The following is a 17,348-nucleotide window of genomic DNA, read 5'->3' as shown; positions in this document are numbered from 1 at the left end:
CTCTCGGGGAGAGCAGAGAGAGCTCTAGCTGCCGAGTACCCATGAGCACCTTACACCACTGGTTAAAATGTCACCATGGCTGGCTGGCCCTAGTGTGATATCCACATTTGTCACCAAAGTATCCTGGGGTACTTTGGGGGCAGTAAACAACCATTAGGATTAGAGCAGCCAGACTTGAAAAAATTTGTGCATTCCTTCATTCTTTTACTCTTTCATTCATTTGGTAAATATTGGTTGAGCATGTGTTGTGTGCTGTGCATCATTCTAAGTCTTGGTGATGAACAAGACTGACCGAGTCCTGTGCTTACAAAGCAGACATTCCAGTGGAAGGGCAAGATAATAAATGGAAGCAAACAACTGGGCAGTTTTAGATATTGATAAACACCAAAAATAAATGAGAGCAATGTGGTATTTGGGGCTGGAGGTCGGGGAGGGAGGTGGTGATCAGGGAAGGTCCCTCAGAGCAGCTGACATGTGAGCTGAGGCCTGGGAGCCATGCAAGGTCGTGTCCTCAGTGATGGCTTTGAAAAGAGTGTGGGCTCTCGTCTTCCGAGTTTTTAAGTTGCCTTCTCTATGTCTGCCTTTACATAGCCTCCATATTAGAGCTTTTGGTTATGATTCTAGAGTTTCTACGGAAATAGAGGCAGTGAATAGTTAAGATCATGAAAGACAATTAGTTTTCAAGTCAGATAGCTTCCAGGCCGGAGGCTGGGAAATTGCTGGTGTTAAACTCCAGGGATTGGCTCTCTGCAAACTAATCTAATCTAAAAGTCCTAAGGTGGGATTGAGGGAAGTTAATTGTTAAGTCCAGAAACACACATTATATCTTAAGATAATACCACGCTTTGTCTAAGACTGGAAGTTATTCTCCTGGCAAGGTAATAATTGTTCCTAATGATGTGTAAGTACAGTGATTAGCTTATGGTTAATTATGTAAGAGAGAGAGGCTCACATGCCCCATTATTCTTGCCTATCTTGTGTTCCTTTGGGGCTTGTGTGGTCTGTTACTGTTTTATAAATGAAGAATCTCCTTTTCCTTATCTGCAGACTTAGGGATTGGATGAGATATTTCTTGGTCCTTTTCTAATACACAGTGAGGTTGTCTTAGTGCAGTTTTGAGAGCATCCCTTGCACCCAGCACTTGGTCCATGGACAGGCACATGTGAGGCATGTTCCCTTCCCTCAAGAGAAACAGACCATTGGATGATCAAAATCTGGGGGCAGAGGAGGGAGAGATTTGTATGAGCAGCAGTGGGGAGAGGGGTCCTGAAGGAAGTGGTTCTTGGGTGGATTTTTGAAGGAGGAAGTGAGGAAAAGAAGGGAGAATATTCCAGGTAAGGAAGTAAGTTATGAAAGTTGAGGCGGGCAGGCTCCCCTTGCTAACAGGTGAGCATGTGAGGGTGGAGACGGAGCTGAACTCATGATCTAGGGAAAGGATTCCACTCAAAGTTACTCATATTATCTCGTCTTATTATTCTTAATAGTGTCAAGTAAATAGAGCGTTACTTTTCAGAAAAACACCTGAGAACAGTTGTAGTTCTAGACAAGGTGGAATGGACACACTTCTCCCTATTTCTCCTACTAAGTACAGCTAAAAACCTTGGGTGTTATACATAAAACAAGCATAAGGAGACCTGAAGAGAAGGCGGTGTACTGGCTGAGGACCGCAAGGAACCACACAACAGACACAAGTGAAAATCACTTCTCATACCAAGAACCAGGAAAATCGACTTGAATGAGAAAACACAATCATCACATGCCAACAGCAAGATGACATAGATGTTGGAATTACAGGGCAGAGATTTTAAAGCAGCCATCAGAGAAATGCTTCCTGGATCACTTACAGACATGTTTGAAACAAATGAAAAGTAGAAAGTCTCACAAGAGAAATCAAAAGTTTCAGCAAAGATATGGAAGACATAAAGAAGAATCAAATGAAAATTTTAGAACTGTAAAATACAATAACTGAATGAAAAAGTCTCTGGATAGACACACCAGCAAAATGGAGATGACAGAGGGAAGAATCAGTGAACTTGAAGGTAGAACAGTGCAAATTACCTGACAAAGAGCAGACTGAAGAAAGAACAGACTGAAGAGAGAGCCGAGCCTCAGGGACTTGTGGGGCTGTAACAGAAGGTCTAACCTGCATGTCATTGGCTGATGGTCTTAATAATTTAGAAACTTCTGTCACGGTGCAGGCTAGGGTATTGATACTTGCCTTCTTGAAATTTCTTTCTCTTTTAGAAGTTTGGTTAGAATTTTTTTTTCTCATTTCTTCTAGAGTTTACTGCTATCTAAGTATAGCCACTGGAAAATGTTTTTAATTTATTTCAATATTTGGTTATTTGAGGCTAATTGTCAAAAAACATTTAATGATGTTAATGCTGTAGAGGCAAGAGATGAAGACCTTCATGGATCAAGATTACTAGAAGGAGCTGTGTGTACTGTTTTCATAGTTTTCTAATTAACATGAAAAGAATATTTTTGTCCCTGCTAATCACTTCTTACTAAAAAGTACATATAAATGAATTTGGTCATTTTAATGGCATTTAGGAAGCATGTTTCATCATTTCCTTTGAAATATTTCCTTAGTGGAAATGCCGGAGAGCATTTGTTACCTGCTGAAGGGACAGCAGTGGTGCTTGGAGTCTGCAGAGCATTCATTTCAATACAGGGTGGCTCGTGCATACGGACTTCACAGCAATCTGGGGAGGTCAGTCACACCTTCTCCATTCTATCCATGGGAGGTTGCATGGCTGGTCCAGGGTCACTTAGTTAGCAGGCGGCAGAGCTAGCATTCAAACCTCGGTCTGTCTCTCTCCCAAGCCTGAGCATTAGCACAACCTTGCTGTACTGCTACCTTCATTGATAGAGGTGAGGCAGGTGATTTTGCTATAAAAATCTCAGATCCCTAGAAATTATTTGGTTTTTCTACTTTATAAAGATGTTACTAAAATCTATTCTCTTCTGAATTTAGAGCCATTTAAACTTGTTTTTTCCATAAAGCAGTTTTTATTCTTTTAGTTTTTATTTGTGGATTGAAGATCACAAGAATAGTGGGAACTAGGTCCCAATTTTCCTCCAATGTGGAAATTTTTAGACTTCCTCTTCCCTGCCATGAGTTTTTTCACGAAGAGTGGCATAAACCATTTTAATCGCACCAGGAATTTGATGCTGTCCTCTGGGTCCATGGACTCCTGTACTGTAGATACAGGGGTGAGAGTACATCTGCCAACCTCTAGGTCAAAGTGAGTAGGCAGGTTTTTTTGTAGAAAGTGACAAGCTAATCCTGCAATTCACATGGAAATGCAAAGGACTCAGCTAAAACAATCTTGAAAAAGAACAATGTTGGATGACTCACACTTCCTGATTTCACAACTTACTACAAAGCTACAGTAATCAAGACAGTGTAGCACTGGCATAAGGATAGACCCAGACCAATGGAATAGAATTGAGAGTCCAGAAGTAAACCCTTACATCTTTGATCAGTTGATTTTTGACAAGAGTGCCAGGAGAGTTGAATGAAGTTGGACCCTTACTTCACATCATACACAAAAATTAACTCAAAATAGACCTAGACCTAACTGTAAGAACTAAAACTATACAACTCTTAAAATATAGGAGTAAATGTTTTTAAACTTAGGTTAGACAAAGTCTTATTTATACAACACTAACAGAAGAAAAAACTAAATTGGACTTCATCAAAATTAAAAATTTTTGTGCTTCAAAGGAGACCATCAAGAAGGTGAAGGATAACCCACAGAATGGGAGAAAATATTTACAAATCATTTATCTGATAAGGGGTCTGTATCCCAGAATATATAGAGAACTCTTACACTTAATAATCTGAGGAAAGAAATGGGAAATAAGAAGTGTTAGGGAAGATGTGGAGAAATTGGGACACTCATACAGTGCTGCTGGGAACGTAAAAATTCAGCCACCATGGAAAACAGTTTGGCAGTTCTTCAAAAAGGTAGACGTGGAGTTACTGTCTAACCCAGGAATTCACCTGCTAGGTCTTCGTGTGCCCAAGGGAATTGAAAACATATGTTCATGCAAAAACTGGTACATGAAGGTCCATAGCAGCCTTATTCATAATAGCCAAGAAGTGGAAACAACCCAAATGTCCATCATCTGATGAATGGATAAACAAAATGTGATACACACACAGTGGGATATCCTTTGGGAATAAGAAGGAATGACATAGTGATACATGCAACAACATGGATGAATTAACGTCGCATTATGCTAAGTGAAAGAAGCCTGTCACCAAAGATTACATCTTCTGTGATTACATCTGTATGAAACGTCCCACACAGGCAACTTTATAGAGATAGAAAACGGATCACTGGTTGCCAGGGACTGGAGGGAAGGAGGAAGTGTCGAGAATGACAATGGAGTTATTTGGAGGGAGCTGATGAAAATATTCTAACTAGGTAGTGCTGATGATTGCACAACTCTGTGAGTATACTAAAAACCATTGAATACCCTTGAAGAGGTTGAATTTTATGATATATGAATTATATCTCAAGAAAGCTGTTTTATATACACACGTCAGTAGACAGGATGCTCACACAAAGGAGCCATCACACCGTTCCTCCTCCTCCGGGGGCGCTTCCTCCTCGTGCTACCCGGATGTGGACATATAGTCCCCTCCCAACCGTGGGCCCTGGCTTCCTCATATCCCCACTGGCAAAATAATTCTTTGTTTAGAAACTTTAACTTTCAAGAAAGAGTAGAGTTCCAGGGTTTGCATTCATGAATGATCCTGTTTTTAGGTTCAATAAAATAAAGACAAAACATGAAACAGAGAGACTAGTAATAACTTATGTATTAAGTTATAATAATGAGCATTGTCAAATTAATCTCAGTTTGTAATCCCTTGTTTATGAGAAACTTCAGGGTCCTTCCCACAGTTTCAAGGAAATGTATGTGGTTTTGCTTTTCTTTCTTGCACATAGTATATGTACTGAGAGGCATTTTCTCCCTGACTCTCGCTCTGTCCATATGTTCACGTTTTTCCTGGTGTTATTTATGGCACCCAGGTTGTTGACTGTTGACTCTCAGGCCCTTCCGAGGCCCCAGGAGGCACAGAGCTACTTAGATGGTCTAAGTCTTCATAATCTTTATGTAACCACTCAGCCCTATTTCAAAGTGTCTTCTCAGCTTAGAATTTACTAAACATTTATTGAGCACCCACCATGTGCAGAGACAGGATGAAGGAGAGGCAGCACCGTCCCCATAGAACTCAAGGTCCAGTGTTCACCTTGCCTAGGCCGGGTGGGTGGCCCTCTTGCAGCCACTGGGCAGGGCGGAGCTCAGGCTGCCCTCAGCCTCCTGCATTTCTCTCAGGGCTGCAGTGCAGAAGGCGGGGAACAGGCCACCTTGGTTCCTTTCCACAGTCTTTTCACCTTCTTATTCTGTTCCCAGCCCCCACTTCCCTCTTCTCATTGGCCTCAGGAAAGACTTTCTGCAGCCAAAATTCTGTGGTTGAATAAAAAGACTAGAATTCTACATAAAGAGAGGGGCCCCAAGGTCAACAGATGATGCCATACTTGTCCTCGCATGTGAGAGTTTGTCATCTGTGTACAAGGAGCATAACTGAATACAGTAGACAGTTTCACATAGACATCTTCCTGCATAACTTTCAGAAATAATCTTAGGGAAATCGGGGTGGGGGGTAGCAAAATAGTGTAGTTTTTGCATTCTGTTCATTAATTTTTAATGAGAAAACGTTCTCCAAATGCGTCTTTTCCAGTTTTAGTGTTGATTCTTTTTATATCTAACCAAGGCTGGGAGTTCTCTGAGTGTTGGGGCGGCCAGCACTGCCCTGCTGCAGCGCCCTCAGCCGTCAGCAGCTCCTGAGGAGGGAGCGAGGCAGGGTCGGGGCCTCACTCGGTCAGGACCCCTGGGTGATGGGTGAGGTGTTTGTGCTCATCAATCTTTGAAATGCTCTCGTCTCCTGTGCCTTAGTTTTCTCTTGTATGAAGTGGGGATAGTCGTGCATGTCTCATGTACCATAGAGGCCTGGTTTGAAGTTGAAATGAGGTGAGAGAGGCCTTGACAGCTCTGTGTACTGAGGGCTGCCACACGGTTGTGGTGATGGAGAGGACGAGGCATTTCCCTGAAACACCGAACTGGAGCTGTGTGGCATGCGAGCGCTTCTTGGGCCTCTTGTTTTATCTCTGAAGCCTCACTCTTGTTAAACCCAACTCTGCAGGCCTTGACTATGCCACTTAAACAGCCTTTGCTCAGGACCCGTATCTTCGATAATGGGGTTTTCCACCTTGTCGCCCTTCACTTCCCTTCATGTGCCCCCTAACCATTCTATCGAAGGGCTTGGGGATTGAGAGAATGGAAATGAAGCCTTAGTAATGACCGTAGGAAGACAGCCTCCCTTCCTTCCCCCATCCTCATGCAAACTGCTCGGTTCTGTTACCTCATGTCTATCTCATAGCACCAATGCGTATTTACAGTTGATCAGCATCAGAGCTGTCCACTGCAGAAGTGGTGAAGTCGAATGCTCAAGCTCCATCTGTGATAGCTCTCTTTCATTGCTGGAGGGAGAAATAAGGGTCTCCTCAGGGATAGTGGAGGCCGTGGTGCCTTGAGCGGGCAGTGATGTACTTGCCTCTCCTCAGTACTCACTCTTGCAAAGTTAGTTAATTCTTTCCATCTGGACACAGTGTTGCCTTCCTTTCCTCCTCTCCCCCAACCCCATTTCTCTTTTGTGCTTCTTCCCTCTCCATTTCTCCCCTTCCCAGCTCAACATCTCGTCCTTTCTTTTACACTTACAAAGGACGTGATGAAATGTTCAGAGAAGAGGAAATGGACCAAAATGCCCCTCATCTCCAGATTTTCCTTTGAGGCATGCGGTACATTCTCACAGACTCTGAAGGCAGAACCTGTTGTAATTCCTGGTGACGTCAGGGTGGAGAAAAGGGAACTAACAGCTCCGAGTCTTGCCACCTGTCCTTTCTCCACGCTGCTGCTAAAGCCATATGAGGCTCCCCGGCGAGCCTACTGAGTTCCCACCACTGGAAATCCACCTGCCTCCCCCTTTCCACTGTTCCACATCAGGGGATTTCCTTGAATGCAAACAGCAAAAATGGACTTAGGCTAATTGAAAAGAAAACAGCAACAAAAAGCCTTGCATGGCTGTGCGATTTCTCTTCAAGCTGAAGGCAAAGCTAATGGCCCTCACTTCAGTGGAGCCAGAGTTGCCCCAGGGACCGGCATGGTGAGGACCAGTGGACAGTGTCCCTGGACACTACTGTTAGTGTCTCAGCCTCAGGCATTTGCCACTTAGCTGACTTCTTTCAGGATTCTGATTCTCAGGAAGATCTCCAGGGCCCGGCTTGCACTCCTTGCCTGTGGGCTGGTTTCCTAGCCTATGTAGTCTCTCAAAAGAAAACCAAAGCATTCTTAGAAGAAGGGTAAGTGGCTGCTGAGGACCCCAAAATGATGAAGTCCACTATGCATTTCCTCATGAGACATTTATTTAGCACCTACGGTGTGCCAGGCCCTCTGTTAGACACAGAGAGTGTGAAGTTCTGCAGTGGGACCAGGCCCATCTCTCCTCTCAGGGTTCACCTACACTGAACCCGCTGAAGATTTCCAGATGCACGCCCTCTTGCCATGATTCTTTGCTCAGGGCCTTCTCTCTGTCTGGGTGCCCTTCTGTTGTTCACCTGTCAAAATTAAGTGCAGGCATCAGTGCCTGTGGAAGCCTTTCCTGCCCCCTGCCCGGCTCCTGCGCGCCTCTCCAGACTTTTCTCGCAGATCCTTTTCCATTCGTTGCCCTCCTTGTTGTTCATGTCTGTCCCTCTGTTCTGGTCTGTAGGCTCCATGAGGTTAAGGTCTTTTTATGAGCATTGCTGTATTCCCAGCACCTTGCCCCATTTCTGGTCGAAAGTCCATCAATGTATGTTGAACAGGTGGATGTTGTATGGTGCCAAACAGGAAGGGACTGGTGATGGGAGAAGAGGTGGCCCTGCCCTCATTTGAACCTCCCCATGGTGTCTGAATGCTTCTGTTGTACTCATTGGGACTGTGGTAGTGAAAGAAAGAAAATAAAAAACACACCACCACCTAAAGCTTAAATAAATTCTGTTACTTGTGTTTGTTTGGGTAATGCTATTAATTACAGAGAAGGCACACTGGGGCCAGGGGACCTGAGTTCTAGTCTGTACTGTGTTACCAACTCCCCTGAGATCTCAGGAAAATCGCTGCACTTCTCTGGGCTCCACTTTCCTCATCTTTCAGATGAGGAGTTGACTGGTGTCAGGGGTGCCTTGCAACACTCTGATTTTCTAAGCTGGTGGAGAGAGGGAGTGGATTACTGACCTTTGTGAGCATCCCAGAATTCTGGGTGCGACTCATGGCCGGAGGACCTGCCTCATGGGCGAGTTCTCCCGGCTTCACTGAGGCACTTCCTTCTGTTCAGTCAGGGTGCACTCGAGCCGTGTCCCAGTGTCCCACCCCGTCCTGCACTCCCATCATCCGTCCCAGAGCGCCTCGCATGGGGCTCAACTCCCAGCTCTTCCCGTGGGTAAAATCCAGCAGTCATCAAAGCACACTTTCACTTTTTGAGCCGCACCTGTCCTGTGTTCAGAGTGCTCCTGAAGAGCGGGCCTTCCCCCTCTCCCAGCCTCTGGGTTCCCTGTCAGAGGACTGCAGAAACAGGAAGGAACTCTGAAGCCCACTCTCTTGCTTCTTCCCACAGGTCACCAAGGAAAACAGAAACCACCTTTTGCCGGATATCGTGACGTGCGTGCAGAGCAGCGGGAAGTGAAGAGGATCTGTGTTGTGCTTGTGTGCACGGGAAGGACTGTTGCCAGCTCACGAGGAGCCTGAGCAGGGCGCTGCCCACCGAGGTCTCCTGCCTTAAGGTTTAGGGAACCTTGTGGGCTCTTCCCAAGAAAGCCTAACAGCTGGTTTCCATAAAATGTTTAAAAGATCAAATTAGCCCTAATGCTGGATTGACTCTACAAGATTAACAGTGCACTGTGGCTTGTTTATGCTGAGAGATTTCTGTTTGTTTCCTCTTGCAGTTGTGCGTATGATTTGGGTAAATTACAAAATGAGAAATGGTTTTCAGAGTATTCGATGGAATTTTCCCCATTGAGTTTGTGCACGTGTCCGGGGAAGCGGGAGGGAAGAGCCCACTGCCTGATCAACTCTGCGTGTCATGAAGATTCACTCCTTCTCCTGGCGCAGCTGCGGTGTCCTGCAGCTTCAAGTGATAGCAGTTCATTGATTTTTAAAAATTATTATTCAAAAGAAAACCATTGTAGGTCATCCTCTGACCCACCTCTGTTTGTTTGTTTGCTTACTGCTTAATAAAATAAAAATAAATGTGGTGGTTACACACATGCGAGTCCTCGTGTGGGAGGGATAAAGAGTCTTTAGCGACATTGGTAGCAGTTGATACTCAGCGAGGTCAGGCCTGTGGGTTCAGATCAGAGCCCCACTTTGGCCACATTAACTTAGACATGTTATTAAACCTTTCTGTGCCTCGTTTCCCTTCCAGAAAAGGGGGGAAATAAGTGTTGTCGAAGGAAGGCAGTGCCACACCATGGAAGGAAACCATTATGAGCCATCCACATGATCCCCGGAGAGTGCCCAGTGCCGGGGCCTGGAGCCGGCAAGGATAGTGATATAGAAGGATGAGGTTCAGCCCACAGCAGGGCACTGTAGAGAACACTGCTGAAACTCCAGAACTCATGAAGGGTAAAAACGGCCCTCCAAGTGGTTGCTGGTGCTGGAACGATAAACAGTTCAGTGTTTTTAGGTCATTTTTGGTGAAGATTTATGAATTTCTAGGATTTTTTAGCAACTAGCATTAGCTACAAACCCAGCTGGTGTTAATGCCAGGTGTGCCCCTGTCTCACCGTGGACCAGTCCAGATGTTTGGGGGGCGAGGTGTCCCATGAGCTGAGCACTGGGCGCAGTGGACAGTGCAGGAAGCATTCCAGTCTGTAAACCACGACAGCCATTTGCAGCCTATGATAGGCTCTGAAAGTCAGTATCTTTCCTTAGTGCTTTCTCCCAAGGGAGCTTTCTGAAGCTTGGTCTGGATTTGCCAAGCCTTTGAGGAATCATACCTGAAAGGCCTAATAGATTGTGAACTAATCCCTTAGAAAGGGTGCTTTGTCCCGTGCAAGGAAGAGGGTGTCTCTGTCCCCCTGTCCCTGCCCGTTTGGGTTGCTCAAGGAGGCTGAGCTCAGGACATCTGACAGGCTGGGTGCAACCTCAGCCATGCTCGCCGGGACAGGAGGTGCACTGAGCACAGCTGTGGTCTGTGAGCTTCAGGAGGCTGGGATGGCCCCTGCCTGTGAAGCGGGTAGACGCCTCTCACAAAGGCCGGGAGCCTGGCCTACAGGAAACCTACTCTCATCTGACTCGCACTGCGCTGAGTGAGCCCCACTCAGCTCTCAGGAGACTGAGAGAGAGGGAGGCAGGCTGGGGAGATGATGTCCCCGTGCTCCCCAGAGTCAGGCCCAGCACCCAGGCCCAGCAGAGCTGGTCTGCCCCTGCCAAGTGGGACCCCATCCAGACGGAGCCTTCACAGGCGCCTCCAGGAAGGGGCTCTATCTACGAGGGTCCCCATCCATCTGAGGTGTGAAGGGACATTGTCCTTCCGCCGCCTATCCTCTGTATTCAGTGTTTTCGGTCTGGACGGTTTAGTAGCCTTTAATTTTGCCTTAGCTTAGAAGGAATGCTAATGAAATTTATTCAGAGGCACTAAGATAGCTAGTTTGAGGGTTCTTGGAGCCGAAGCCCAGTGTGCTCGTGGAGGGCGAGAGTGTTAGCATCCCCTCAGAAGATCCACGGTGCAGAGCAGAGTCGGGACGGCCCCTGGCATCTGTAAGGTGCTGGGGGCTTCTGCACTTTCTCTCTAATCGTAAAGAAACAAGCTTATGGTGGCAGATCCAGGATTTGAACCCAAGTCTGTGTGGCTCTGAAGCCCATGCTCTTTCCACTGCCCCCACTGCATCCTTGGCCAGGCTGGCTGTCTGTTCCAGGGCATCAGGCACCCCTAGACCTCAGAGTTGACATTTGGCTGTGACAAGCTGTAGCTGCTATCAATCAAAAGAGCATCTAGTGTTCACTGAATAATTACTGTATGACTTCGTCACAATGACCAGGGAGCATGGATGAAGCTGTCAGGTGCAATACCTGTATTTTTAGAAATGAAATTTAATAATCAATAATGTTATGGTCTGAATGTGTGTGTCCCCATGACAAATTCATATGTTGAAATCTAACCCACAATCTGATGGTATTTGGAGGTGGGCCTTTGGGACGTGATGAGGTCATGAGGCCAGAGCCCTTATGAATGGGATTAGTGCCCTTCTAAAAGAGACCCTGGAGAGCTCTCTCACCCCTTCCACCATGTGAGGACCATGAGAAGACGGCTGTCTATGCACCGGGGAGCAGGCCTCACCAGACACCGAATCTGCCAGCACTTCCATCTTGGACTTGCCAGCCTCCACAACTGTGAGAAATAAATTTGTTGTTTAAGCCACGCAGTCTATGGTACCAGATAAGATGAATTCACCAGTAACTCCAACTCAGGGCCGAAGGTGTCCAGCCTGTAGGCCAGCATTCTGCTGAGGTTTAAAGGAGGAAGGGATACTGAGGTCCACTCACTGAGCACAAGCCAGGACCAGAGGAGGAGACTGAGCACTGAGGTGAGGGGCTCTGGGAGAGGAAGGAGCGTGGCAGGAATTCTCTTAGACCTGAATTTGAAAGGTCTACTGTTCAAACAAATCCAGATCCCTAACAGCTAAGTGGGTATGAGTCCAGACTTCAAGGAGAAAGTCACTTTGAAGAGCACCAAATTGGCATATGTATGCCTGTATGAGGAATTTAGGTTAGCATGGTTGGATGAGACAAAGAGCTGACCTGGGGAATGAGCTTACAAAATCATTCTTTCCTCTTCCCCTGTAGCACACTGTACCACCAGCCACCAAACACAGCATTTTAAAACCCTTCTTACTCTGAGTAAGAGTAAGCACACGTAGGGAGATAGACAAGTCTTTTAAATTCTTGAATATAATCTCTCTGCTTATCAAGGCTGACAGGACGAGGTCTCCAGTAAGGCTGCAAGTTCAGTCCTCACTCCTTCCCAGCCCTCAAGTCATCAAGCAGAGGGTAGGGGTGATGGGAGCCCAGAAAATATGGAATGGGCCCTGACCCCCTTTCTCTTCCTGTCTGTCTCGGTATTCATAGAAGCTTGTGTCTGCGAAGATGGCACATTGTGTGTGTGTGTGTGTGCGCGCACACGTGCACGCACTGTGATGATGGCAGGTGCTGTGTCCCTGAAGCATAATGACTTGGGACAAAACAGCAGAAAGGGGCAGGCGGCTCGAGAGGAGAGGGCCAATAAACAGGCACTGCATTGCACACTTTATGGGCGAAGAGAAGCTGGAGCATCATGTGATTTTAGAAAACTACTTGCCAGGCACAGATGGTCTCAACACAGTGCAAAATTTAGAATCAAGGATGCCAAATTAGCCACATGATTTATATAAAACCAAGCACTACAGTTTTTGTTACCTTTAAAGAAGAAACAATTTTGTTGAGGGTCCAAATGGAGAAAATAACTCTTCAGCTGTATGCTGACAGAAGACCTGAATAACCGCAGGGAGAAATGCCACCTTAGGAATATCTCCTTTGAAAGGGGGCTAATAATACAATATTTTGCAAGGACCACTGTCTGATAAACAGCTGACTGGCTGAAGACCAGATTAACAAGCTCATGAGTTGTAAATATAACAACTGTTATAGTTGTTTACCACAATTTAAAAAAAAGTGACTGCATCATTGACAGCCACGAAGAGTCCTGGAGTGAGTCCAACAGTGATCCTTTTGCAGGGACATACACCTGTGGATGTAAGTGTGTGTGCATTTACACCTTCTCAGTACACACACTCAGGATCATTTGACTCTTTCTTGGGCAATGCACAGTTGCATGCATATCTGAGGAATTTGCCCCACCGTTGTTGATAAACTAAATTTCCTCTCCCACTGCCACCCCCAAAAGTCTGCACGCAGAACTAGGGTAAGCAATGGATTCAACAGAGAAGCAACTCACGACTCTGCCCAGAGGAACAAGATGGAGGAGCACCCAGGGCACTTCCGCCTTCTCTCCTGCATCTCCATTTCCCTACAGACTGGTCTTCCAGCTCTTTCAGGAGAGTTCACTTTCTGGAACCTGGTGGCTTTCTGTGTTTCTTACTTCTGGATGCCCGAAGAGTGATCAGCTGTGCATCAGGCTGACTGCTGCTGGGTATTTGTCATTTTTCCTACTAAATTCAAGGAGCCACCCTAGTGCAGGCCATGCTCACAGCTCAGGGCTGCCAGTGGTCCTTAGGGCTTGGCTGTAAAGCCGCCCAAGAGGATTTCAGGAGCTGCCGGCCAAGTTTGGTTTGAGCGACCTGGGGAACTGCAGTGAGGTTATATCAGGTCCTCATGAGACAAGCACATGCACGTCAATCAGCAATAACCACGTTTGCTTCTCCGGGGACGGCTGATCCAAGAATAACGTCCCATGTCTCTGATTATAGAGCCCACTTATTAATTGCTAATTCTTATTTTACTGAAAAAGCAGCCTTGCAATCTACTTCCAAGGGGTAAGGAATTCTCTACAATACCCTCCTCTCTCCCCACTTTTCCAAATCCTAGATACCTTGAAGAAGTTTGTGACTGTTTCCAAATTGAGTATTACTAACTCTTGTCTTTCCGCAAGAGGTGATTCCCCAGGTCAACGATGATGCTCCTCATGGACTGTGTTCTAGACCCCTGCTCCATCCCTCACATCAGCAAGAAGCCAGGTTTCTGCTCTGCCCGATGGGAATCTAAAGATGAGGGTTGTCTCACAATTTGCCCAAATTTCATTCTCACAGTAAAGGAAACATTTTTTGAGAAATGACAGTAGTTTTAGCAGAACTCAAAGAACTGGACACGGCAATAACTATAAACACTTTAATTTCAAAAACAAAGGTGTGTGCAAGTGTTCTGTGACACAGTAAGGACTGCTTGGCTTGGAAAACAAGTGTGCGTTCCTGTGAGGCATCTGGGAGCCCCGGGCGAGGTGTGGCTTGTCGTAGGAAGTTGCCCTGACTGTAGGTGAGTGTCAGGTCGGCTTCCTGCTCCGCCTTGCCTTGACCGCTGTGCTCCCATCGCTAGGTATTGTCGTTTCCTCCACAGGGTAGTGTAGACGTGACTGCATGCACTAAGTTTCTTCAGTAAAGCTGTCACTGGTTTATACTTAACATCTGCATAAGTATTATAAAGAAGGGAGACTGACTTCATACGCAGATTTAACCTTAGCGCGTTTGCCCAGCTGATGGTGTGACACGGGCTGCTATTCATTTTTTTCATGGTAACAGTAATGTATACAACGCCAATTATTTAACATGCAGTTGTCTTATTTTCATCAGGGCAGGAAACATTTAATGTGCTCTACTTTAGTCATTTGAAGATATCACATGGCTTCTGTTTGAATTTTCAAATTCTGGAAAGTGCCCTGTGCCTCCCGCACTCTGCAGCTCTGGGGCAGCGGGCGAAGGAGGCGCAGCGCCAAGGTTTTTATTTCCATCATGTGAGATATTTTTCAAGAACCTGAGATAAAGTTATTCTGTTTTCTCCAGCAGCTCTCATTTCTCCACAGGAAGGGCCTCCCAGGGATGGCAATATTTGCTCGGTTTACTTTTGGGGAGCACAAGGGAGAAAAAGAAAGGCGAGGCCGTGGGGGACTCCCTCCCCTGAGTGTGCGGGTCCCTCCCGGCCTCGGGCTCCCTACTGCTCATCAGAAGCACTCTGCTGGGAAGCCGTGTCATCTAGGCCCATGTCCTCCTGGCTTGCTCTTCTGCAGATCATCCCGAGGGTCTCTGCCAGGGCCTCAGCCAGGCGGTGGTCGTGAAGCTGTCCCTCCTCGGTGGCCTCAGTGGGTTCACATGGCTCCGAGAAGTGCTTCCAAAGAGAACAGAGAACACTTACTGCCACTTCTACCTACCACCCGCACTGCTGTTGGTATTAACCGCCCATGTTGCAGGAACCTGAGGTCAGATTCTGAAGTCAGGCCAAATTACAGAGAACCAGCGGGCTGGCCACATGCAACCGAAGCCACGGATCTAACCTGGTGGCGGGGAGGTGCCTCTGAACGCGGGGACCTTTTCTCAGGTAGTCTGGACATGCTGGGAAGAGATGACCTTGAGTAAAAGGTCATTTGTGTGCCTGGGTTTCCTGGGTTTTGGTCAGTGTCACTTCATATACACTTAGCCCCTCTCACGAATGCTCAGCCCTGCAGCTTTGACCCCGAACAGTAATACAGAGGCTGTTTTATTCTGGATGCATATAATCCCAAGGACTCACTTGTCCATACTGGAGAGAGGGAAAGAGAATTTACCAGAATCCCAGAACTAAACCCACAGACTGTGTCTTCAGCACAGATTGGGGGTGGGAGAAAGGTGTGATACTGTGTACATTTTTATTGAGGATATGAAAAAAAGGGAGGGAACTTTGTTTATACTTTAGTTATCTAACTAAACTCAGTTAAAACTCCTAAAGTAACCAGAGTCCTTGCACTTGGCCAGTCTGGCCTGGGGACTCTAGGAAACCCATAAACCCTGCCCTGAAAGATGGCACACCACTGCTGCAACCCCATGGCTCTTTCTAGAGGGTTCCTGCCAGCTTGGTTTCACGGTGGCTAAGTGTGGCTGCTGTATTGTTTTCCCTGGGGGGAAAGCACCTGGCTGGAGGGCTTCTCCCCATGGCAGGGTCGGGGGTGGGGGAGTGTAGCCCCATCACCCACTCTGAATAGCTGCATCTGGAACCAGAAGCCGGGCAGGCTGTGACTCTGGTGCTTTTTAAAGAGCATGATCTGCAGGCAGGAGAATGTGGCGAATCTCCACCCTGACACAGATTTTTCCCTTAGTGTCTCCTCTTTTTCCCTCCCTACCGCGGTACCTAAGAGAACTATTTATTTACTTGTGAAGCTCAAGTATTTGTCTAATGTCAGCTAGCTTGGAACTCTGGATAAGTAACAGACTATTTGGGTGAAGTCCTCAAAACTCTTTTTCTAATATTTAAATCCATAAAAGTAGAAGGTCATCTCAGCGGCTTTAAAATTAAACCAGGTGGACAGGAATCAATGATAATCTAACTCCAGTGGTGATGTGTCTCCTTTCCTCTCCCTCAGGCCAGACTAAATGCACAAAGAGAATGAAGGAAAACACATTCCCACTGCCGGGATGAGTGAAGCTTCCTGCTCGCATCCCGGGTTCAGGGCTAAGGAGAACAAATCTGCTGAACTGGCATCCGGCACCCCCAGTAACCCCTGCCTGGGTGTCATTGCTTCCAAGACGAATGCTGTATATCTTCTCTGCCTAGGAGTGCAGCTGACCCATCTCTTGTCTAACTACCTGTCATCTGTCACTCAGGAATCCCTATGGGGAAGGTGACGGGAGTCTTCAGGCAGCTGGATGAGCGTCATCAGGCCAGGAGCCCACACCCCACCTGGCCCACCCTGCTGAGCCCCTTACCCGTGTGGCCTGGCTGGCTGCCCTGGCCGAGGGGCCCATCACGATGTTGACGCTGCTGGACGACTGAGTGTCACTGGTGTTGCCCCCCTCCGCGGCAGAGAGTCCAGAAATGACGAGAGCACTCGAGAAGCTCCTCTTGCCAAAGAGGAAGCTCAGGGTGGAGCTGGTGGACGAGCCCAGGCTGGACCTGATGAGCGCCTCGGCCCGCTCGCGGACACTCAGGTGGCCGGTGGTCGTGACAAGTGGGGGCTGCGAGTGCAGGGACGCGGCCGAGGTGTGTAAGGAGAGCCGGCTGCCCGAGAGCCTCTGGGCTAGCTCGTGGACTGACGTGGACGTCTGGAGGAAGGCCTGGTGGCTTTCTAAGTTCGGGCCAGACGAGCTCAGAATGGGTGGCCGTTGGCCTAACGCCCCTGGTGCCTGGACAGACTGACTCCTGCCTTTCCTCCTCCCTTTAAAAGAAAGCAGAACAGGTTGCCAGAGCAGGTGGTCACCAACGTTGGTGTCGGTACAGTGCGATGGTGCCCTGCTCTGGCTGGGCTTGAGGGATCCGGGTTGGTCCATCACCTTCAAGGCCAGGCCTGAGAGCTGGAAGCCCCACTGCAGGTCTCGACCGAGGCCTTGAGAACTGAGGGGTTGACCCCAGGGTGCCCGGCAGCCCAAGCCTCGGGTGGGAGGTGCTGATGTGGGGAGCAGCGGCTAGGATGATGGATCCTTCTGATGGCCCAGGACTCCCATGGTTTTAGCACTAAAGTCCCGCATCCCTGGAAGCCCCCAGCCCTGGCAAACCAGGACGAT

The 17,348-nt window shown here is 47.4% G+C and overlaps 2 protein-coding genes across 6 annotated transcripts in view; one reads left to right on the top strand and one right to left on the bottom strand.

Annotated features, from left to right (window-relative positions):
- Positions 1-9,374, top strand: part of NTPCR (nucleoside-triphosphatase, cancer-related) — a 38,484-nt gene extending 29,110 nt beyond the window's left edge. For both annotated transcript variants that reach the window (XM_044758808.2, XM_044758816.2), the window contains one exon: positions 8,726-9,374. In XM_044758808.2, the coding sequence (XP_044614743.1) occupies positions 8,726-8,794 (69 nt within the window). In that variant the 3' untranslated portion in view covers positions 8,795-9,374. The remainder of the gene's footprint in view (positions 1-8,725) is intronic.
- A 4,603-nt stretch (positions 9,375-13,977) lies between these two features.
- The window catches only part of PCNX2 (pecanex 2), a 281,436-nt gene continuing 278,065 nt past the window's right edge, over positions 13,978-17,348 (bottom strand). For 3 of the 4 annotated variants that reach the window (XM_014854585.3, XM_044758805.2, XM_070492557.1), the window contains 2 exons: positions 16,554-17,002; positions 13,978-14,982 (listed from right to left, as the gene is read on the bottom strand). In XM_014854585.3, the coding sequence (XP_014710071.3) occupies positions 14,809-14,982; positions 16,554-17,002 (623 nt within the window). In that variant the 3' untranslated portion in view covers positions 13,978-14,808. The remainder of the gene's footprint in view (positions 14,983-16,553; positions 17,003-17,348) is intronic. The other variant, XR_011496310.1, reaches the window with a different exon arrangement.

The sequence above is a fragment of the Equus asinus genome, chromosome 2 (assembly GCF_041296235.1).
Source record: "Equus asinus isolate D_3611 breed Donkey chromosome 2, EquAss-T2T_v2, whole genome shotgun sequence".
NCBI classification, from domain to species: domain Eukaryota; kingdom Metazoa; phylum Chordata; class Mammalia; order Perissodactyla; family Equidae; genus Equus; species Equus asinus.
The sequence above is the reverse complement of the archived record's forward strand: the minus strand, read 5'-3'. Positions and strand labels throughout refer to the sequence as shown.